Source organism: Thermoascus crustaceus (assembly GCF_041956765.1).
Source record: "Thermoascus crustaceus strain CBS 181.67 unplaced genomic scaffold VTN00scaffold_1, whole genome shotgun sequence".
Taxonomy (NCBI): Eukaryota; Fungi; Ascomycota; class Eurotiomycetes; order Eurotiales; family Thermoascaceae; genus Thermoascus; species Thermoascus crustaceus.
The window spans coordinates 1006612-1028650 of NW_027192527.1; the positions used below are offsets into that span (position 1 = coordinate 1006612).

General features: G+C 52.2%; 10 protein-coding genes across 10 annotated transcripts; 5 read left to right on the top strand and 5 right to left on the bottom strand.

The window, feature by feature from the left end:
* Positions 1-917: 917 nt before the first annotated feature.
* VTN00DRAFT_353 (uncharacterized protein) lies at positions 918-2673 on the bottom strand (the record flags this gene model as incomplete). Its single annotated transcript, XM_069429857.1, has 4 exons — positions 918-1293; positions 1347-1923; positions 1975-2380; positions 2458-2673. The coding sequence occupies 4 exons, from the start codon at positions 2671-2673 to the stop codon at positions 918-920; spliced, it is 1575 nt and encodes a 524-aa protein (XP_069291061.1).
* Positions 2674-2897: 224 nt separating this feature from the next.
* VTN00DRAFT_354 (uncharacterized protein) lies at positions 2898-3236 on the bottom strand (the record flags this gene model as incomplete). Its single annotated transcript, XM_069429868.1, has 1 exon — positions 2898-3236. One exon carries the CDS (start codon positions 3234-3236, stop codon positions 2898-2900), a length of 339 nt encoding a protein of 112 aa, XP_069291062.1.
* A 129-nt stretch (positions 3237-3365) lies between these two features.
* On the top strand, positions 3366-3882 carry VTN00DRAFT_355 (uncharacterized protein; the record flags this gene model as incomplete). Its single annotated transcript, XM_069429879.1, has 2 exons — positions 3366-3719; positions 3805-3882. The coding sequence occupies 2 exons, from the start codon at positions 3366-3368 to the stop codon at positions 3880-3882; spliced, it is 432 nt and encodes a 143-aa protein (XP_069291063.1).
* A 243-nt stretch (positions 3883-4125) lies between these two features.
* On the bottom strand, positions 4126-4446 carry VTN00DRAFT_356 (uncharacterized protein; the record flags this gene model as incomplete). The annotated part of the gene is made up of 1 exon (XM_069429890.1): positions 4126-4446. The coding sequence occupies one exon, from the start codon at positions 4444-4446 to the stop codon at positions 4126-4128; it is 321 nt and encodes a 106-aa protein (XP_069291064.1).
* A 1863-nt stretch (positions 4447-6309) lies between these two features.
* VTN00DRAFT_357 (uncharacterized protein) lies at positions 6310-8525 on the top strand (the record flags this gene model as incomplete). The annotated part of the gene is made up of 4 exons (XM_069429901.1): positions 6310-6392; positions 6661-6979; positions 7069-7687; positions 7747-8525. The coding sequence occupies 4 exons, from the start codon at positions 6310-6312 to the stop codon at positions 8523-8525; spliced, it is 1800 nt and encodes a 599-aa protein (XP_069291065.1).
* A 1525-nt stretch (positions 8526-10050) lies between these two features.
* Positions 10051-11262, top strand: VTN00DRAFT_358 (uncharacterized protein; the record flags this gene model as incomplete). Its single annotated transcript, XM_069429912.1, has 1 exon — positions 10051-11262. The coding sequence occupies one exon, from the start codon at positions 10051-10053 to the stop codon at positions 11260-11262; it is 1212 nt and encodes a 403-aa protein (XP_069291066.1).
* A 1553-nt stretch (positions 11263-12815) lies between these two features.
* VTN00DRAFT_359 (uncharacterized protein) lies at positions 12816-15771 on the top strand (the record flags this gene model as incomplete). The annotated part of the gene is made up of 2 exons (XM_069429923.1): positions 12816-13508; positions 13561-15771. The coding sequence occupies 2 exons, from the start codon at positions 12816-12818 to the stop codon at positions 15769-15771; spliced, it is 2904 nt and encodes a 967-aa protein (XP_069291067.1).
* Positions 15772-16787: 1016 nt separating this feature from the next.
* On the bottom strand, positions 16788-17815 carry VTN00DRAFT_360 (uncharacterized protein; the record flags this gene model as incomplete). The annotated part of the gene is made up of 2 exons (XM_069429935.1): positions 16788-17058; positions 17151-17815. 2 exons carry the CDS (start codon positions 17813-17815, stop codon positions 16788-16790), a joined length of 936 nt encoding a protein of 311 aa, XP_069291068.1.
* A 250-nt stretch (positions 17816-18065) lies between these two features.
* Positions 18066-18605, bottom strand: VTN00DRAFT_361 (uncharacterized protein; the record flags this gene model as incomplete). The annotated part of the gene is made up of 4 exons (XM_069429946.1): positions 18066-18134; positions 18315-18379; positions 18441-18472; positions 18538-18605. 4 exons carry the CDS (start codon positions 18603-18605, stop codon positions 18066-18068), a joined length of 234 nt encoding a protein of 77 aa, XP_069291069.1.
* Positions 18606-18768: 163 nt separating this feature from the next.
* Positions 18769-21121, top strand: VTN00DRAFT_362 (uncharacterized protein; the record flags this gene model as incomplete). The annotated part of the gene is made up of 5 exons (XM_069429957.1): positions 18769-18832; positions 18884-19520; positions 19575-20165; positions 20219-20490; positions 20574-21121. 5 exons carry the CDS (start codon positions 18769-18771, stop codon positions 21119-21121), a joined length of 2112 nt encoding a protein of 703 aa, XP_069291070.1.
* Between the last annotated feature and the right edge of the window lie 918 nt (positions 21122-22039).

Consider the following 22039-nt stretch of genomic DNA (forward strand, 5'->3'; position numbering starts at 1 on the left):
GAGGGGCAAGCAAGGCCCGGATCCGTCGAAACGCGGGGTGAGAAATAGAATAGAGTAGGGAAAAGGAATATTTGCAACTGACATATGAGATGATGTATTCATTGATTGACGGTTCTGGTTTTAGTAAGTACCCCAGTACCCCATTTTGGTTGGTCGTCCTCACTAGTAGTCACTACATCACAAACATTAACCGTAAATAGAGGTACCTACCTACCTAGGGTACCCGCTTAATGCTTCCAAGTTCGCTGGAGGTTGATTTACCTGACCTACCTAATTTGGTTTGATATGAATTGAACAGATAATGATTTAATCCTCACTGTATATTAATCAGAGGTAGCCATCCAATTATACCGTACCGACGGTGATCGGCTCTAAAAATTCACAGCGATGACTGCGGTCAAACACCTGATATGATACCGTGACACGAAATATCAAGTCAGACGTTTATATATATATCTCAAGATGACAAAATAAAAAAGTACTATACTAGCGAACTATATAGTACCTATAGACATGCGATGCAGTTTCAACTTCCTGCGCTGATATCTGATATCACAGAACTTTTGGCAGGCACAAGGCCCCAAACTAAGACTTTGGACCACACCAGACTATATACATAGACTCATGCATCGAGAAAGAAGAACTCCGCAACACCATAGATCCCAATCATACCTGTACGTACGTGACTGAACAACCACGTCACATCCCGTCTTCTCATAATCGGTGACATCCCATGCCATGGTCCATGTAGATAACACAGACAAGCCGCTCTCAAAAAAGAAGAAATTGGCCCCCCCAAGTTGAACCCGCAACTAACATAAAACGCCGATCATACGCCAAAACAAACCGGAACAAGGATGCTAGATTCTGCAGAAAAGATCGATGGGAACTGAAGGTATCAAAAAAGATTTCCAAAATCAAGATTCCGAAGCTGGGGGATGAGGTTGAGGTTGGCCGTGTTGCCGGGTCCGTATCCGGAAGCGGTCTCGGAGTCGAGATGCCAGTCGGCTTCTCCGACGCTGTGTCTCTGCGTTTTCGCCTGCATTCGAGCTGTCCTGGTTCGCCTGCCTGACGCTTCGTAGAGCGGCGATTCGCTCTTCGACGGTCGCATCCCGCATTCGTCGAACATTCAACGTGTCGTGAAGATACGTAGACAGTCCCCGGCGATGGCGTGTGTTTGCAGAATCGTTGATCTGATCCGTCTCCTGGCGTCCGACAGGCCGCGCCACGTGATCATCTGATTCACTATCCTCATCCTCGTCATCAGTTTCGGGTGGGTTGAGGTCAATACGACTGGGATGGTGTTAGTAGATTGTACCGTTATCGATCTCAAATTCATGACTTACCACAGGGGACAGGTTCCAGACACGTTGACCAGCCACGGGTCAATGCATTCAGGGTGGAATTGGTGGTTGCACGGTAACACTCTCAGATCCTGACCCTTGACGAAGTCATCTGTACATATTGGACAGACATAGTTGGCGGACTCCTGAGGCTGTTGTTGTTCATGAGTTGACGATCTGCTCGCTGCTGGAACAGCTTCATGACTACTGCTGTTACCATGCTCGGTGCTTGAACCATCGCGTCCGGTCTCTGTGGTTTGTACGGCCTTGTCATCGGCTGAGGTCGATTTTCTTCCTTCTGGAGAACCGAAAGCTACGTTTCCATCGGTAGTTGAGGCCATCTCCACGTCTTCTTTGACAGCTTCCGCCTTAGGGTCATACGGATCTCCAAACTTGACTATGGGAATGGTCTCCAACATGGCTCGCGCAAGACCTCTGGCTCGGCTCTGTCGAGGTTGACCAATGACATTGCGGGGTCCATAGCGATCGGGGTTGCGGTGGGCGCGGATGGCTCCAGTGATGATAATGCACAGAAATAGCGCAGTGATGATTCCGGTGATACTGTACAAGATTATCATCGCTACCGCGGTCGTTGGTGAAGGTCCTATTAGATTTTGGGAGGGAGACAAACCATTGTTTGGGCTGCCACTCGGTACATTTACCACATTTGGCAGGGGGCTGTTGTTGCTGACGGTCGACATGTCTGGCACAATCCTTGTGCAATCGCTACCGTTGCTAGAGCGGAGCTGATCGCTGATATGTAGTTTGGAATCAGGCTGCAGAAGTGTAAAGACGTTGGGATATCGGAGCAATGACGGATCTTTCGGGGTGTAGTTGCAGTGATTCGATTCAGTGCTGTACAGCAATATAGCTACCGCCGTTGGGTGGGCATTGATCACGTTTTCGACCGTCTCCCCGGCACGCAACTCTCCTGGATAGGCAGAGGTATCGCAGCTGATGAAGGCGATCTCGGTACCATTCAAGCTCGCCGAATTTGAAGCGTTGACATTCACAAGTTTCCCGGTCAGGTTAAACAGCTAGGGCAACACATGGAGTTAGCAGCCACGCCCAATGTTATCGTCATCTCGCACCATACGGCTGGGGTTTAACTGACTGTGAGATCGTTCTGGTACAGAGACAGGGACTGCGTGAGCGGTGCAACGTCAATGACAGACGGAAGGTGGACCTGTCTGCTTTCTAAGGTGAACCTCAGCGAACGCGTCCCAGATAGATCGATTGAGTTGTTCGAAGGAAGGGTCACGACGCCCCGCAAATCCTGACCCTGCGCGCTAGACATGCAGAGGAGAGAGACAAGAAAAATGGGGAGCATCGAGGAGATGAGTGGGCCTTGCGTGCACCCCATTGAGACAATAAAGAAGCACTATTCCGCAACAAATGACTACGAACGAGGCACAGTGAATAGGGGGATAAGAAGGCGCCTCCATTCAACTGTGAACCGAGTACAATCGGATAAATGTGCTAGTAGAAGATAATGCGGGTAGCGCTGCGTCCGGCAACCGTCAATGCAAAATGGCTGCCAGGAAGGTGAAGTCTTCAGAGGCGAGCCCGCGTCTGAGGACGTGATCGTCTCAGCGGTCTGGTGATGATGGACAGTAGGAGCTGAGCGGGTGGTGGAGAGGTTATGTCAGAGCATGTTAAGAGGGCGGGTTGTCTGCAGAGGTGGAGCATCTGGCGCACTCCCGGACGATCTGTTGCAGCTACCGTTGGAGGATACAGCCGGGCGCCTCGGCCTCGGGGAACAGGACTGAGGTTGGAGAGACAGGCTGTGACAGATGGGCAGCAGACATGAAGAAGTCGAGATAGACTGCGGCGCAGGATTTTCGAATGGTCTGCAGTTGCCGACGAGACGTAAGAGGGAGAAAGGGCCATCATTGGCAAGAAAAAGAGCGAGCAGGACGACGAGGGGAGAAGGATTGGTGGAGACGCAGCCCATCACGGCCTGCTGGATGCGGTGTAGCGGGGGAGGATAAGATAAGCTGCCGGTTTACGCCCAGATACGGCATGGGGTGCGGAGGGAGAGAGAGAGAGCTCGTGCCAGCTGTCGCACCGCAAACGGCAGGTTCGCACACTTACGGAAGATCACGAACAGCTGCTCTGCCCATCATTCTTCTCCTTCCATCGGATCTGTCATCTCCTCGACGCCTTTTGTTCCTTCGTTGCAGGTCCAGGTACAGCACCAACAAAGTCTCCGCCGATCCATGGATGCTTGCGGGTTTGCTAGCCCCGCCCGACCCTCGCCGGCGCGGAGCTGCTTACAGTCATCACAATAAGGTACCAACAGACCACCAGGCTTTCCCTGATGCATATCAAGCCGCCGGCGGGCGCGGTCGAGGTTGCGAGCACAAGCGACACAAGGTAAGCACCAGCCATCATCAATATACGTGGACTCGCAAGCACTGCCTCTCCGTCTTGGAATCCTGTCTGACAAGCGCCTCTACAGTGCATCACACAGCTTTCTGCCAATCACTCGTCCCGATCTGCTCGTCCCATGACTCACGGCCAGTCCAGGCGAGTCTAGCCCTGCTTCACGGTTATCTGTAACCGCGTACTCCGGATAGAGTGCGGATTGATCGAAGTGATCAACTTCAAGCTGCAACCTCGCATGAGATCAGACAATTAAGAACAATGCCCCTTTCCCCGGATGTCGCGCATCCGGCCTGGGATCTCTCCCGGTCGATCCAGTCGCCCGTCCCGTGAATCCCAGAAGGAGAAAGCAGGTCATTTTCCTGATTCCGCTAAAATGCATGCGGGACCCGCCCCATCAAGTGATCGCAACCCCTCTTTCGGGTGAGGGGCATGCAGAGCGGCTGCTAGTCTCATCCGCGTCTTCCCTCCTCCAGAGCTCCGTCCCGTGTACGCAGTACTCAGTACTCCATATTCGCTCGCCGTGCCCGTTTCTGAGGCCCTTTGGGCTTCCAACCTCTGCGGCGCCCCGAGCACGGCTAACCTCCTTCTTGTGGTCTGGCTCGGGCGCCGGCTGCAAGATCTCCAGCAGGGACCCGTCCGTGTCATCCCCGGAATAGTAGTAGCTCCTTGGCACTTGGCATGTCATCTCGGCACTTCCCCCGCGCGCACAGAGCATTATCTATTTTCACAAGGATCGAACCGCCCTCGTAAAGTATATCCTTTTCTTCTCATATTCCTGTGGCGGATCCGTTAATGTCCTGGTTCCCTGACTACTAATAACACATAACGAGGCACTTACGGGTCTAGAGAGATCCTGTAGAGGGATGACCCGTGTTCTCAAGTTCTTTCGACACGATGCTCTCAAATCTGTGTCGATGTGATCGCGTCTATCTTCAAACCCTGACATTTGCTGCCTCTCAATTTGAGGGAGAGGTATTGGCTCTAGTCTCAAATCCGAAATCATATGATGGAGTCCTGTTTTTCTCTTCATTTCCAGGGGCTGCGATAAACTGGGTGCGTCAGGTGAGAGCTTCAGCTGCTCCCAGGACACCCTCGCGGATGGATCGCCTCGCTACTAAGATTGAGTGTTGCCTGCACACTACGAAGTCTGCGCTCAGAGTGAGGAGCTGTAATGTCTCCGCAAAGGCCGTCTCAGTAATCGAACTGCTGCGGATTCCATTGCTGGTCCTAGTAAGATGAATGATTTCGCCAAAACATGCTTGCTGCTCCTCCCTGGGAAGCCTGAAGACAATGAATTGCACCTTCCTTTTTAAATGATGTTAAATGATGATGAGGGGCACTAGAGCAATGATCGGAGTGGACTGCTCCTGGTGTGAACCGTTGAAATAAGCAGTGTTATTGAGCACAGCGGGATGTTGAGTTTATCGCTTCAAAGCTTTGCGGTTCTATTGCATCCAGCTGATACTTGCTTTTTAAAGAAAAGAGACACACGCTAACTTACTTGCCTTGAGTAGGAGCATCCTGAAGTTTGGTTCCACACTTTTCGTGGAGCTCCACCACCTTATCTAGACACACTCGCAAATCATTGTCGCTGTGGAGTCATAGGAATGGACTGGATGCACGCACACATACACACTGATATTATGACTCCATGTGAAAGGGTAGAAGATTGAGGGCCGGTGTGCTTCGGCTGTTCACACTCCCGCTCGATCAAGCTCCGCTACTCTAGTACACACGTCGACACGAGGAATAGAACATTAGACCAGACAGTGTCTCGTAGGGAAGAGACGCAATAGAGGCCTGGCAACGTCGGGTCGGCAGTCACAGGCCAGGGATCACCCTGGGAAGGACGCTATTGGTAGTGGTCAGGGTGTTTGGGGCAACTTTCTTGTTGGATTGTCTCGAGGTAATGTACAAAAATGCACACCTTGTTTCTCAGGAATAGAATAAGATGATGGGTTGAGATTGTAAAGTCGTTGCCTGAAGAAGGCAATCCGCTAGGCTCCCCGGCCCGGTATGCAGAGGCAACCGAAAAGGGGCAAGGAAACGATAGCTCGAATCGATGGGACGACTCGTGGATACAGGACCGCTCTCCAAATGTCTGTGGAGAGAAAAGTCGGAAGTGAGTGCCACTCGGGAACGGTCTCGACCGCTGAAGGCTTTCCAGCTCGAACGCCAAAGCGCCATAGGCGAGTAAATTGGCAACGTTCCATTGGTCCCACGGGCCAGTTCCCTGTAGAGAATGCCTTGCTCAAGGCCGAGGCTCTCATCGACCGCAGGACTCGGTGAGAGATGGAGGGGTGCCCTGCCCGGTCTGAGGTGTCTCAGTTCTTGAGAGCCCAGTTTGCTGGACGGCAAGCCCGTGCGTACTCTGTACAGCTGCCCTTCTTGCCCATGCAGCAGCTGCAGAATCTCGACAAAGATTCGAAGCCGGCACAACTGTTCCTGTCCCCTTGATGGGCATGCCCTTCTTCCGCGATAGGACGTCGACGGTCAAGCGGGCAAGAAGCCAGGCACGGCGCTTTGGCTATTATTACGATCACGGATCGTCTAACTGCTCGATTAGTATTCCGGTGCCATGGCAGCAGTGCTGAGCCAACAAACCTGCAAGTACGACGATCTCAGGCGGAAGATGTCCTCTGAGAGAAAACCAGTATCTCAGTAAGTGCTGTGCTCTGTTCCGATTTACCATTGATTTTCGCGTGTGGCCGGCTTGTGTTGTGACGGAAGAAGTTGAACCTTTCCCCCGGGTGCTGCCTCGTCTGCCGTCCATCTTATTTATCGGGAAACATTATCCGTCATCTCTCACATTCGTTAGACGTCTATTTGGGAGCTCGTATTGCAGGGGTATTTTAAAACGGATCAAATGTCGCTCACTGTCCGAGTATGTCTTTGTCGTCTGTTGCGATGCTGACCTTGGCCTATCTAGCGACCCTGTAATCGCGAAGCTCGATGTCGAATACAATGAACTTTTACTGGCCTGGAGAATGTTCCAGGAAAGCCTGTCTCCCGATGATCGTATTGATTTTCAACAGCGTCCTCAGACCGTTGAAGATGTTCTGCGGGTGGTGCGTGAGGCGGCAGAGCACTGGACCTCAAGCGAGCGCCGTCACGCCTTTAGGTGCTCGACAGCCGTCTTTAACAGGGTCGCTACTACGATGGACTCGCACTCTACGATGCTGAGTGTATTGCCGGACAGCGAAATTTACTCTTCCCTCCTTTACACGGTGCTACAATCCGTCATCAAGGTGAGACCTTACCACAATGTGTGTGTGTGTGTGTGCAACTGGGATTCCTTCATGGATCAAGCTGAATCGGCATCGATGTGCGATATAAGGCTTCAACAAAGTACTACAGCATTGCGGAAGGGTTGTCAAGAACGCTGGCAGACATCAATGAAGCCATCCGCGCTGCTGTCAAACAGATGATAGGACTGGGCACTAAACTCTCTGTTGTCCATTTCATCGCAAGACTTTATTCTCAGGTATTCCTCTTCCTGGGCGAATTTATGTACTGGTACTCAAGGAAGGCGAAATGTCGGATTCTGAACAGCCATAACCAAGACTTTCACTCTAACTTGGGAGATTTGGTCTGCTCAATCAAAAGCAGCTCCGGTATCATAGCTCACGAATTGACAGGCGTTTCACGTTCTGACGACGCTGAAACAGAGCAGGAACGCAAAAGCAGCCAGCTGAAAGATTCGTATTCCCTGGGCGAGTGTCATCTGAGTCAAGCGGGTCTGAAAGGAGAGGAGCGTCGAAATGCCTCGCAGACGACAATCACGAAGCAGCTGATGTGGGACATGCAACGCGACGCTGCAGAACGAAGCAGGATGAGAGAGGAGAGGGAAGTGCTTCTGTCACGCTTTCTAGCTTCTTTGAATTCGAAACTTTTCTATCTTGACGAACATCCAGCAGAGGAAGCAGAATCACTCTCCGAAGAGCCGGAAGACTCTAGTACGCATGGCTGTCCCCCACATCCACTTATCCGGGCACATGTTGACAATGTATTCAAGGAGCGCCCAGCGTCAAGTTGCCGCAAGGCTCGAGACATAAGTTCACGAGGGTTGAGCTGCAAGTCTCTTCGAAGGACCTCCAGGACTACTTCGACAACGACGATCAGGTGTACGACTTCGACCCTGACTCAGAGATATTTGCCGACGCAAGCGTCATCGAATCCCTGCGAGGGTGGACTAGGAGTCTGCGATCACAAGTTCTGGCAATTGCAGGTCTTCATAGCACTTCATTCACGAGTCCTGTCACCTTGATATCCGCCTATTGCACGTCCTTAGCGCGCCAGCAGAAGTTGCCCGTCATCTCACATTTCTGCTGTCTTCCGCGCGAACCACCTCCCGCAGGGAGCACACGAGCAAGACGAGGTCTTATAGCTCTTACTTATAGCCTTATCCGGCAACTGACCGAGCTAGTTCCGCCTGTTCTGGACTATGACAGTACCTGCGACCTGAGCGCTGACCGGTTCCGCAAGTTGGACGGCACGTTCAAGTCATGGAAAGAGGCGTTATCAGTACTAGACACACTGCTCCTCTTCGCACCTCCGATACTATTCTGTGTCATTGACGGACTAGACGTGCTTGAAGATCCATCCACAGATGGATATATTCAGTTATTAGTGCAGCTCCTGGTGGGGCACCCAAAATTCTTGACTTCCGTCCCTGTAAACCGGAATACATTGAGATTGCGGAATACACTGTTCAAGATTCTTTTCACCGTTGCTGGGAGACCAACGTCGCTGCTGGAGAGTCTCTCTGAGAGTCAAGTCGTATTCACTGAGTGAGTCTTGGACAGGCATAACAACCTGCGAAGCCCGCACTAGAGTCGTCTGATACTGTCATGAAAGTTGAGGGCAAGCTATGACGAAATCTATCCGCATGAGACTTACAACAACAGCTATGGTCCGTCTAAGGCAATGTGCATCTTAACATTTGAGGTTGACATGTTGGTACAGAGCAATTCGGTGGTAGATATTTTTTTTTCAGCTATCTTCCAATATCTAACGATTTAGTTTATTATTCAGTGTGTTATTTACTCTCTTCTCATCAAACAGGTGTTATATCCTATTTTGACGACAATGAAAATGTCTCCCTGGTATTACACATACAACGCTTAAGGCAACTACAGTACATCCCATGTCTTTTCTCAGTTATATCCATTCTCTTATTTTTATTTTCCTTCAATTTCTATTATGATTATCAATGCCTATTATGACAACTGCGAACACGAACACGCTTGATCCAGAATTTGAATTTGGAGAAACAGAGCAGGACTGCCTACACATTTAGACAAGGCTGGTTGAAAAGAAACATTCCACAATATAATGGGTCACCACCTATGTACCGCTACCGGCTAAAAACCGACACACCGCCAAAAAAGGTACAAGCCTAGAAGCCAGTCACCAATACAATACGGCTGCTAAATACGTGCCTCCTGGATAAATAGCTCCGTCTCTTGAGTACCTAACTTAGAGACCCGGCATGTACTGTCTTCCTCGGAACCCTGTTCCCGAAGAAGATGTTCCCGCCCTGTCTTGCTGGACAACGATTAGTTGTATAAAAAACACGGTACCTGAACTGCCCGGAAGTAAGTGGACAAAGGCCAAAGAAGTCTAGCCTGCCAGGGATTTATTTATATTCTTTGTCTAGATTGGTTCGCTTGCCACCTTGTTCGTTTAACTAGTAGTTTCTGTTTAATAATAGTAGCAATGATTCCCCGGAGATCGGTTGGAAGTGATAACCTGACTTCGGCTCACCTGCCCTATTTACCTGAGTAGATCGGATTCCAATTTCCCGGCATTTTCTTTCTTTCCCCATTTACTTTTCTTTGCCGGTCGATGAATAGTACCACATATGCAAGAATAATTTCCAACTGGGACTGGACTGGAGTAGACTAGACTGGTCTTGGTCTATGCGGGGTTGCAATTAATTAATTAAGATGCTGACTGATTCATTCCAATTCCTTTCGGATTCTTCACCGAGTCAAAAGTCTCCTCGGGATTTTGTCATTTCAGGCTGTTTTATTCACCAAGGTTAGTGGCCATTGTAAGTGATTTCCGATGGTGTGGGTAATTAATAATAATAATAATAATAATAGAAAAGAATAATATTCTATATAGTAACACGGTTTCTTGAAATTTTTTTTTATCTGTGCTGTATGACACATACATCTATCTCTTTCTTACCTAGGTAACTTCTCCGTACTGCACAGTTCTATGAACACAACCATTGATAGGGGTATAAAGGACCTAACCTAACCTACCCAACCTACCCAAATAACTCGAGAAAAGGGAAAACAAAAAAGGGACCATGACGAACCCAAATGTTACACCCTCCCGCCTCTTCAACTCACCCCCCTCCCTCTCGGACTTCACCACGCTATGCTCCCGCACCACCGACCCCGCGACCTACCCTCTCGCATCCTCCATCCAGAACAACATCCCCGTCTACGATGCCTCCGGTCCCGCTCCTCCACCGGACTCGACCACGGCATCAAAGCTGCAGGATGAATGGCACCACATCCTCGCTTCGGGACCGGGCGCGTTCGTCCTGAAGGGGATGTACGACGAACCCGCCCTAGTCGACGCCGCGACCGCAGCGTTCGATCGGATCATCGCGCGAGAAAAAGAGCAGCAGAATTCCACGGAAAAGGGAGACCACTTCGCCGCGGGGGGAACCAACGACCGGATCTGGAACTCCTTCAGCAAGCACGCGCTCGAAGACCCCGTCTCCTTCGTGGACTACTACTCCAACCCGTGGCTCTCCCTCGTCAGCGCCGCCTGGCTGGGTCCCGGGTACCGCGTGACGGCGCAAGTGAACGTCGTCCGGCCCGGTGGTGTCGCGCAGCGCCCTCACCGCGACTATCATCTCGGGTTCCAGGAGGACGAGACCTCCGCGCTGTTTCCCCGGACCGCGCACCTCGCGAGCCAGTTCCTGACGCTGCAGGGCGCCGTCGCGCACAGCGACATGCCGCTCGCGAGCGGGCCGACGAGGCTGCTCCCGTTCAGTCAGCTCTTCGAGCCGGGGTTTCTCGCCTACCGGCGGGAGGAGTTTCAGGGATTCTTCCAGAGGAACTACGTCGTGCTGCCGCTGGAGAAGGGCGATGGGATATTCTTCAATCCGGCGCTGTTCCACGCCGCGGGGACGAACGAGACGGCGGATTTCCGTCGATCGGCGAATCTGCTGCAGATCAGCAGTGCGTTTGGGAAGACGATGGAGAGCATCGATACGGTGCCGCTGGTCGAGCGGTGCTGGGATCTTCTGCGGAAGAAGTATTTGGAGGAGGAGGAAGGGGGGTTGTTGTCTGTGGGTGTTGTGTCCTTTGTTCGAGCGGTGGCGGATGGGTATCCGTTCCCGACGAATCTGGACAAGAGGCCGCCGGCGCCGAGTGGGATGGCGCCGGAGAGTGAGCAGGAGATTCTGGTTCGGGGGTTGAAGGAGGGTTGGGGTACGGAAAGGGTGGTCGAGGAGCTGAGAAGGATGAGGATGGATTCTGCGGCGCGAGTGTTGGGACGATCATGAATTGTCTATCGTTCTCTACATCATATACATAGGTAGCAGGTAATAGTTGTGCAAGGAGACTGTTGAAGCACAGAACATGCAAAATATAGGTACGTGGAACATCGGGGGCGTTGTATGTGATCCCGTGTAACCAAGCTGTTCTGTCCTCATCTAGGATATCGGTCCGCGGGAGAACGGAGAATAGATGCTCTATTGTGTACTAGGTGTGCAGCAGATAAGCCATGTGTTGCCTCCTGCAGACATGGCTGATGTGCTTTCCATCTCGTATATATCATCTCGTCTTGACAGTCTGGATCTCCATCTGTGCGTCCTGGGCCATGATCCTGGGCAGCTGCCAGCAATCCCCCCCTGGTCGTATCCATGGGTGGTGTGTTTCAGCCGCCGAGGGGTCCATGGATCTGTCGAGACGTGCCGCGGGACGGACAAAAGAAGAGTACTATTGTTGATCATGATGTACGGAAAGCGCATCACATTATCAATCTCGGAGGAGAGTTTAAAATGATATAATATCCGAGCAGATAATGCAAGCTCCTCAATTTCAGGCGTCATGGCATCACGTCGCGTTCTCTGAAGACCATCTAGACAGAGGACAATGACAGGTGGAGTAGCTGGTCTGTCCACCGGTGGAGTCGTCGGGATGCTTGTTTCAGCTCGGCCGCCGGAGTCTCTCGCCACCGTGCCAAGGAACAGGCGTGCCCAGCCCGGTTTGCTGCTGTTCCTGCCACTTTTATCTCGTCTGATTGGTGGTTATGGAGAAGAAGGGCGGGGGGAGCACACATGCCGGGTGCACGCAGCTCTCCAGTATGTGCTGTCGAGGACAATGCGGATGGATGGACGGATGGATAATCGGTGATCGTGCTGCCATTGGCTCATCTTAATAACGTTGTTGAGTAGCACAGCCGAGCCAAGAAAAGACTCAGCTAAGGATCGACTTTGCTTAACTTTGCTGTTGGGCTTTGTAGTTTCTGCGTAAGCCTTATCAGAGTGATCGCTGATCGTCCCGCCGATCAGATCTGGAGGGTCTGGACTCTGCCCGCACCACCCCTCCTCACGTGTGCAAGCCAAGAGAAAAGACCACCAGCCCACCGTTCTCGCTTACCGCACGCGTGGAGATGGAGTCGACGTTTCGGAGATCGAGGTGCAACATGGCCGCGATTCGCCCTGGAGCTGGTGGCGTCTGGGCGCAGCCATGGTCCTGCGTCCATCGGCAAACAAGCTCTGGTAGCGGATGCAACCACTCCAGAGGGCATCCGTTTTGTTTGCTCGTGGAGTTGGTAATGGGGCTGTCTTTTTCTTCTCTTCGTCTCTTTTTTGCATCTTGTTGCTGCACTTGTCGCTCCTTTTCCTTTGGGTTGGACATTCGGTCTGTATCCTTCTTCCGTTTAACCTTAGTTTTACGCTCGCTGCAGCTTTGTCCACTCGCCTTCGGATGTGACCCGTTCCACCTGCCCACCGGCCAAGTCTAGTCTGCAGGTGATCGACCTCCTCCGACTTCTTCCTCCGTCTATAACTACGGCTTCAGCTCTCATTCCCCTCGTCCTTCCTTCAATCCCATGTTGGGAAGTTCTGGGGTAAGCCTGAAGCGCTTGTCCCAGCACCGCTTCCAGCAGATCCCCGACAGGCCCTACGACAGCATGGCCAACCCCAACGATGCCACCATCGATATCCCCCTCACGGACGTCCCCAGTCGAGGCCAGACAGGCGCGCGCAAGGAGAACAGCGGCCCCTCTCCGTCGGGCTATCAGCCCCCGACGGACTTCCCCAGCGCCGAATCCAATGAGAAGGCTGGCCTGTTCCCGGAACAGGGACATGGACCAGGTCGTCGCAGGAAGATACATGACGATGGCACAGGCTCACCCATAGAGGGGTCCGAAGATGGCACCCTCAATCGGCTGGGCAGGTTCTACAGGGCCATCCTCAACTTTTCCGTCGTCACGCGATACTTCATTTACGTCTCCCCGCTTGCTCTGCTTATTGCCGTCCCCATCATTGTCGGCGCAACCAAGGCAGGGGAGCACGCGAAAATTGGCGGCGTCCGTATCGTCTGGTTCTTCACCTGGATTGAGGTGGTCTGGCTGAGCTTGTGGGTGTCGAAGATCTTTGCGCATTTCCTGCCCTTTGTATTCCAATTCCTCTGTGGCATTGTGAGTTCAGGGACACGGAAGTATGCGCTCATCCTCCAGGCCCTGGAAATCCCCATTTCCCTCGTGGGCTGGTGCGTAGTGTCTCTCGTGACATTCATCCCGGTTAGTAACCGCGAGCAACTCCGTGTCCAGCAGTTGCATTAACGCAGTGCAGATTATGACCCTGAACCCCGATCAAAAAGCCGCTGGAGACACCGCGACGAAAGGCTGGGAGAAGACGATCAAGAACATCTTGTTCGCCCTGCTGATCTCCAGTTTGATCTTTCTTGCGGAAAAGACGCTGGTCCAGCTCATCTCGATCAGCTACCACCGCAAGCAGCTCGACCTCAGGATCAGGGAGTCCAAGCGGAACGTCTATCTTCTCGGCCAACTCTATGAGGCTTCCCGTTCGCTCTTCCCTGAATACTGTAAAGAGTTTCATCAGGAAGACGCTATTATTTCCGACTCCATTCTTGGCGTTGGAAGGGAGGGTGGCCGGTATGGGTCTGCCATGCCGCTTAGATTCATTCGTAACGTTGGCCAGAATGTTGGCCGTTTTGGAGACAAGGTCACTGCTGCCTTCGGTAATGTTGCTCAAGAGATCACGGGAAAGCAGGTCTTTAACCCCACCTCGGCCCATTCGATTGTGATCCAGGCTCTGGAAAGGAGCCGGTCAACCGAAGCTCTTGCCAGGAGGATTTGGATGTCTTTCGTCGTGGAGGGCAAGGACGCTCTCTATCTCGAGGACATTGTTGAAGTACTCGGCGCTGGACGCGAGGCGGAAGCTGAGGAGTGCTTCGCCGTTCTGGATCGTGACGGTAATGGCGATGTCAGCCTTGAGGAGATGATCCTCACCATCAGCGAATTCGGGCGAACGAGGAAATCCATCAGCAAGAGCATGCACGACGTGGATCAGGCCATCCACGTACTTGATAACCTGCTTTTGACCGTTGCATGTATTATTATGGTCCTGGTGTTCATATCCTTCCTCACATCGGGATTCGGCACCGTTATTGCTGCCGGTGCCACCTCGCTTCTTTCTCTTTCTTTCGTGTTTGCAACGACCGCCCAGGAAGTTCTCGGTTCTTGTATCTTCCTCTTCGTGAAGCATCCATTTGATGTTGGCGATCGCGTGGAGATCAATGACAAGCCTTTCATTGTCGAGAAGATCTCACTCCTTTTCACTGTCTTCCGCAATGTCATCGATCATAGAGTTACACAGGTGCCTAATATCGTTCTCAACACGAACTGGATCGACAATTATACACGCTCAAATGCCATGCGCGAACAACTCACGCTGACAGTCGATTTTGGGACTACCTTTGCCGATATCCAGTTGCTGAAGTCAGAGATGCAGAAATTTGTCCGCGATAAAGAGAACTGCCGTGACTTCCAGCCAGATGTCGACATCGAGGTCCTCGGTCTCGGCAACATGGACAAGCTCGAGCTCAGAGTCGAGATCCGCCACAAGTCCAACTGGTCCAACGAGACCGTTCGTGCTGCCCGCCGTTCGAAGTTCATGTGCGCCCTTGTCCTTGCTGTTCGCAAAATACCGATCTACGGTCCTGGTGGTGGTGGTGCTGCCCTGGGTGACATGAGCAATCCAACCTACTCCGTCTCGATTTCGGATGAGCAGGCAAAAGCGAATCGTGACAAAGCTGCTGCCGACAAGGAGGCCAAACGCATGATACCAACCAGCGAGATGAAAGAATTGAGCTCTCCCGACCAGGTAGTGGTGGAATCAGAGGGAAAGTCCACTGGGACCGACTTCGGTCGCTCCCTATCTTCAGGAACAACCCAGTACCGCGGAGCGGCTGCGGCTGCGGCTGCAAGCAGTGAAGCAACCTTCGTCGAAGCTCTGAATGCTCGTCCACCAGCGATGGACAAGGCCCGTGTGGATGAATCGGACCTCTATCGGGCACCTAGTGCAGCGTCGGCCGAATATGGACTGCGCGGTAACGAAAACGACACAGCCAGCCTTCTCCGCGAACCTTCTACCGGGCGACGCAAGGAAGGCAGCGGCTCTGTAAAGTCTGTACCTGCCGCAGCAGCGTCTGGCGGCGTCCCGACCATAGCAGAACCGACCCCGCCGCGTCGCCAACCGTCGTCAGCGCAGCCGTCCGAATACTACGACTACGCCAATTACTATGCCGGGCAGACGGGACACGAGAGCTCAGAGCCCTACGACCCTAACAGCCCGTACGGACGAGAGTCCCCGTCGCAGCAACCTCGGTCGTACCAGTCTTCGCCCACTGTGCCAACAACGACATCACCGCCACCGTTGCAGGTGCCTCCCCGTCGACCTGTCCAGCCGGGCAATGCGTTTGCGCAGCAGCAGCAGCAGCAGTCGTCGAACCGACCACCGCCACCATCGCAGCCTCAGTGATCCCCTTACTCAAGCCCTTGGCACATAGCAAACAAAATAAAGGGGCATAGACGGCCTTACATAACGTGAACATGTCATAATGGAGTTAACCATGACAGAGAATAGCGGGTGTGCGTGTTTTCATGCACTGATAGAGATCTGTATATTTTTCATAGATCTTGGAGTTGATCCTGGAAAGAAAAGTTCTTTCTTTCTTCCTTTCTTTCTTGTCATGATATTACTTACACATTTCGGCTCTTGGATTCAATCTGTGAAGAATATTTCCAAGATTTTTTTTCTCATCCAGCGTGGTCTAATCTGGTCATCATATGAAAGAGCAGAAAGTGGGAGAAAAAGAGAATGGACGGGATCCATTTTCTCCTTTTTTCCACACATACCCTGAATTGATTGGAAGATAGAGTGGAATTCGAATTCGGGAACTGCTACACTTGTTTAAACAGCTGATCAAGTGAGCAATGGATAAAGACAAGGATGCATGCTGGCATACATAGTCAATCTACCTAGGTAGCTATCTATCAGCTCTTTCGGATCTAAATGACAAAAACTGAAACGTTTCCTTGTTCATCTATTTATTATGTTATTATTCTTTATTGCTATGGTAGATTACATGCCATTGACATGTCATGTTATGGAGATCTACTGAGTTCTCAATTAACTCTACCCTGGAGACATGTATCATGTGAGGGGACTCGGTCTGAGCCGTTGTTCCATATGGGAGACTTAGATGTAAATGCGATGGGACAGATGAGACAGGGGTATCGTATCAATCACATCACAGACCATAGTCACAGTCTGGTCAGGTCATAATAAGTAAGAGGTCCTAACACATAAAATACATAGTACCGTAGCAAAACATGGAAGAGAAGATAGAGGCCCTCCCACCTTATCTTGGATCCGATTCAGCGTATATTCTCGCCGTGAAAAAAAAAAAACTTCCTCCCACTCCATTGTTCCCACCACTTCAATCTTCCACACACACAGTCTCTAAGAGACTAAGACTAAGACTGAGAAGAGAACTAAGATTTAACCTCCTTGTACGGATACGTCACCTCATCATCCTTCCGGATCCAGATCTTCGTCTTGCGCCGGTTGACCAGGTGCTCGACGAACGCCTCGCGCGTGTGCTCGGCCCTGAACTTGCGGATCCAGCGCGGATCCCACAGCTCGCTGGCGATGCCCAGGTCCTTGCAGCACCGGACGAGCGCGTTCGAGCGGCACCCCTCCGTGGCGGTGGGGATGCCGTCGGGGGAGAAGTAGTCTTGTTCGCCGCGGGCGACGGAGACCAGTCTTTATAGATCATGTTAGTTTGGTCTTTTTTTAAAACATATATATATTTTAAAAGGGTAGTAGGAAAAGGGAAGATGGGATAGGATACGTACCGTCCATTACAGACCAAAGCATACTCCCTCGTCACCGTCTTGGGCGTCACGATACTCTCACTCCGCGGAACGAGACCCCACCCACCGGGTCCAAACGCCCTGTTCAAGATCCGCCGATACTTGATCTCCGGCAGGTACACGATCCCGTCGGGCTTGATCTCCACCTCTGCAGGGTCCGTCGGGGCAAGGAGGATGTCGGCGACTTCCTTGGGGAAGGGTTCCGCCGAGAGCCCGTGGAAGGAGCGCGTCCAGTCGACTTTTTCTTCCGGACTGACTTCCAGCTCGAGGGGCTTGTCGGAGAGTCCGGTCTTTTGGATGTTGTCGGTCGTGGGGTGGGTTGGGGTTGGGGAGGAGGCGATAAAGGCGGCGCGGGCGGTTGGAGAGGGTTGAGATGGAGTTGAGGTTGAGGTGGATGGTTTTGCGGCCGAATTTGATGCTGACGCAGCTTGAGCAGACTCGGTAGCACGAGTGACAGATTGGCTTATTGAGCGAGCAGTGGTGTTGTTGCTGCTGCTGCTGCGAACAGCAGCTCTGGTCGCTGCATGGTAGTAGCTGGGCAGGACACGCTGCGAGCTGAAGGAACAAGACGTGCTTGAAATGGCAGTTCTTGAGGGGTTCAGAACCCCTGGGGCCCAGAGGGGCCTGCAGAGAGGGAGAGAAGACATGCTTGAGGGATGAATGGGATAGCAGCAGCTTCGTGACTTTACCGCAGGCGTTGAGACTTCCGGCGGAGCTCGCGGTCACGTGAATGAAAGGCAGGTTGTAGGGATATATGCCAGGGAGAAAAAGAGATTGATTATTGAGGAGAGTAGAGTAGAGTACAGGAAACGATTTAAAGAGATACTATTGTACATGGATCGTAGAGATTGGGAGTCTGTGTTTTCTGAGGGAAATATCCGCTCTTGCTGCGGTGGATTAAGCATCTTTCATCTGCGTTCGCTGGTCGTTGCCGTGACGCTTCCAGCACTCGCGGAATATCTCCATCTGAGCAATAGCGCAACGGATTAGTACCTTTTCTCGCATGTATTTCTGTGTAGATTGTTTGATATATAACGATATGATCTGGTTGCTGGATTTGGATGCGGGGGAAAGCCGCAGATACGCTCTCCGAAGTATCTCGGCCGATCTATCCATGGATAAAAGAGAAATTTCACCGGCGCTCACCTCCTTCTTGCACGCCCGCCAGTCCCTCTTTGCATAGTAACAGTCGTTCATTTTCTCCTGCTCGGCTGCGGGGTATCAGTACAGCGACGTCGAAGCCCGCGCCCCTCGGTTCCTGGACAGACTTACCAGCGCAGCCGGTGCTGAAGATCCGCTTGTCCCTGCGCATCGCGGCGTCAGTTCTAGACCCTCGACCCCTGGGCATCTATCGATCTGCAAGCCTTACCATTCATCGGGCTCGTCGTCCTCGTTTGACGGGACCGTTGGAGGAGGATATCCTTCGCTCTTGGACATTTTGAACTTTACTGTACTTGATTTGATACCCTTGGTTCATTTTTCTGAGAAAAAAAAAAGTGCGGAGTGGGTTTTCAACTCACGCGGGGACCGATACATCCACCACATCTTACATACTACTACACATACCACCACCCCGCCTAGACGGCATATCAAAAGAGAAATGTCCGTAGCAGCCAACAGCCCCAAAATCGCCTCCGCGAGGCTCAACGTCCTAGTCTACTCTGGTGCGCTCTCCCAATCCGCCTGGCGAAACAACTCGCTGACGGCAGACCCAGGCAATGGCAGCACCGTCGAGTCGGTCCGCCACTGCCTCTACACGCTCCGCCGCCTCCTGGCTCCCAACTACGCCGTGATCCCCGTCACGGGCGACATGATCGTCAAGGAGCCGTGGACGGCGTCGTGCGCGCTGTTCGTCATGCCCGGCGGCGCGGACCAGGGGTACTGCCGCACGCTCAACGGCGAGGGCAACCGCCGGATTGCGCAGTATGTCCAGCGCGGAGGCGCCTATCTGGGCTTCTGCGCCGGTGGGTACTACGGGAGCAAGAGGTGCGAGTTCGAGGTCGGCGATAAGACGATGGAGGTCGTTGGGGATAGGGAGCTGGCTTTCTTCCCCGGGATCTGTCGAGGTTGTGCGTTTCCTGGGTTTGTATATCACAGCGAGGCTGGCGCGAGAGCGGCCGAGCTGAAGGTCTCGAAGAGTGCGTTGAGTGTCGGTACTGTTCCTGATGTCTTCAGAACGTATTATAACGGCGGTGGCGTCTTTGTCGATGCTCCCAAGTACGCTGATAGAGGGGTCGAAGTACTTGCTAGCTATACTGAGGAACTCCACGTTGATGCCGGGGAGGGTGCAGCAGCGGTGGTGTATTGCAAGGTTGGTGAAGGAGCGGCGATCTTGACAGGGCCACATCCTGAGTTCGTGTTTCCCGGGTAGAGTGGATTATTATACCCTAGAGCTGACCAGTCCAGATTTGCGGCCGTGAATCTCGACAAGAAAGCTGGCGGGCCCGACTACGCCAGCATGATAGACACCCTGGCTGCGGACGACAAGTCCCGGACGGACTTTATGAAAGCCTGTCTGGCGAAGTTGGGCTTGAAGATCAACCAGGAGACAACTACGGTTTTGTCTCCGTCCTCTTTGCATCTGTCCGCACTGGACCCTGAAGATACTGCCAAAATAACATCCTCGCTGCAGGAAGTCGTCGTCAACGAAGATGGGCAGGAGTTGCTGAAAGACGAGAACGATACATTCCTCATCCAGAAGCCCGGCACCTGGAACATGGATAAACTGGAAGAGAACCTCCCTGAAACTGCTGGAGATAAGACACCGGAGGAGTCTGGTGACTCTAACGACGGTATTATCGATTATAATTCTATCGTAAAACGCCTTGTGATTCATGACGAGTTTCCCTCGTCGAAGACGACCCCCTACTTCAACCACCATGCATTCTACTCTAATCTCAGCAACTACCGATCCCAGTCGAAAGAAGAGCTCTCAGAGTTCGGATCCCAGATCCTCTATGCAGAGGTCATCACGAGTACGAATACGATTCTGGAAAAGTATGTACAACTTTCCCCCTCTGTTTTTCTTCATTGCTGCTGACATATACCAGAAACACCCAGCTCCTTCGACGCCTCCCCAACGGCTTCACCGCTACAGCCACAGTGCAAGTAGCCGGGCGAGGCCGCGGGTCCAACGTCTGGGTCTCACCAGCCGGCTCCTTGATGTTCTCGACCGTGATCCGCCACCCGATGGAGAAGATGCAATCGGCACCTGTCGTCTTCATCCAGTATCTGGCCGCCATGGCCGTGGTCAAGGGCATCAAGAGCTACGACAAGGGCTACGGGAACATGCCCGTCAAGCTGAAGTGGCCTAATGATATCTGTGAGTCTACCTCCCCATTTTGTCTCTTGCCTACCAACGTAACCAAAAAAAAAAGGACAAAACTGACCATATATGGGATACAGACGCCCTCGACCCCTCCTCCTCGCCGGACCCAGACAAAAAATCCTACACCAAGATCTGCGGCATCCTCGTCAACTCGCACTACTCGTCCCAGGAATACATCTCCGTGGTCGGGATCGGCCTAAACGCCACCAACGCCTCCCCGACCACCTCCCTCAACGCCCTCGCCCAAGCCCTCTCCTCCTCTTCCTCCTCCTCCTCCTCCACCCAGACCAACAACAACAAACCCCTTGCGCCAATAACGCTCGAAAAACTCCTCGCGCGCATCCTGACCGTCTTCGAGGAACTATACATCCGCTTCCTCCGGACCGGCTTCGACCGCGTCTTCGAGGAGATGTACTACGACGACTGGCTGCACATGCACCAGGTCGTGACGCTGGAGGAGGCCGGGGGCGCGAAGGCGCGGATCAAGGGCATCACGAGGGACTATGGGTTACTTGTGGCGGAGGAGCTGGGGTGGGGGGATCGGCCGACGGGGAGGGTGTGGCAGTTGCAGAGTGATAGTAATAGTTTTGATTTCTTCCGGGGGTTGGTGAGGAGGAAGGTTTAATAATAAGTCTTTTCTATTCCGTCGCCTTGATTGTGCTCTGCGGATGCAACGTGTTTACGATTTACGTTTATGTTCAAGTTCTGTAATTTGACTTTTAAAGAATCTTATATCTAGAAGGAAGGATCCCGATTCTGATCCTTGTATCGCCGTCATCCATCCCGAATTTATGATATGATGTAAAGATAAAGACAATACCAATAGATAGGGGGATGGTAGGCGTTAATCAATCAACATCTTAATGCAGTATATAGTTCATGTTTATTAGAACATTCGAAAAAAGGACCCACCTTTTATCACATGTAAGTTGATATTAGCTGTATTAGATAGCTCTAAGTGGATTTATGGATAGATTATGGGACCACCACTGATTGCTCGAAGGTGGCTCTGTGACTCTGTCTCCAGGTATATGCACAGTACAATATCCAGGGAATATATCTGCTCTTATTCGTGCCCTCTTCTTTTCACTGCCTGTTAACGTCATATCATAATTCGTGATCTGGGTAGCTAGATTCAAGATAATAGAGATGTGGGTGGAGGGACTGGTTACGAGATCGCTGCTTTCTGAGGCTTCGAGGTTGTGAAAGGTCCTCCATGTCTGCGGTGTTTCCTGTCTCCCCACCCTTTGAAAGGGTAGGACTGCAGATATGTTGTATGTACCGCGTATGTTCCCAAATGGCCGGCTGGGGCGCTCCTGTATGGCCCGAAGGCCTTTTTTCGGGCCGGATCTGATGCTGATTGATATGCCCGGAAGGACTGCCGCACAACGGGGTTGGATTCTGATGTTTCGTGAATGAGCAGGTGATAGGGAGAATGACGTCCTGATGCACCTTCTCTCCCTGCTTTTTCCCTGCCAGATCCACCATGTCCAGGCTGTATGATCCGACGGTTGTATGATGCTTGTAGTCTGATCAGTTAAAA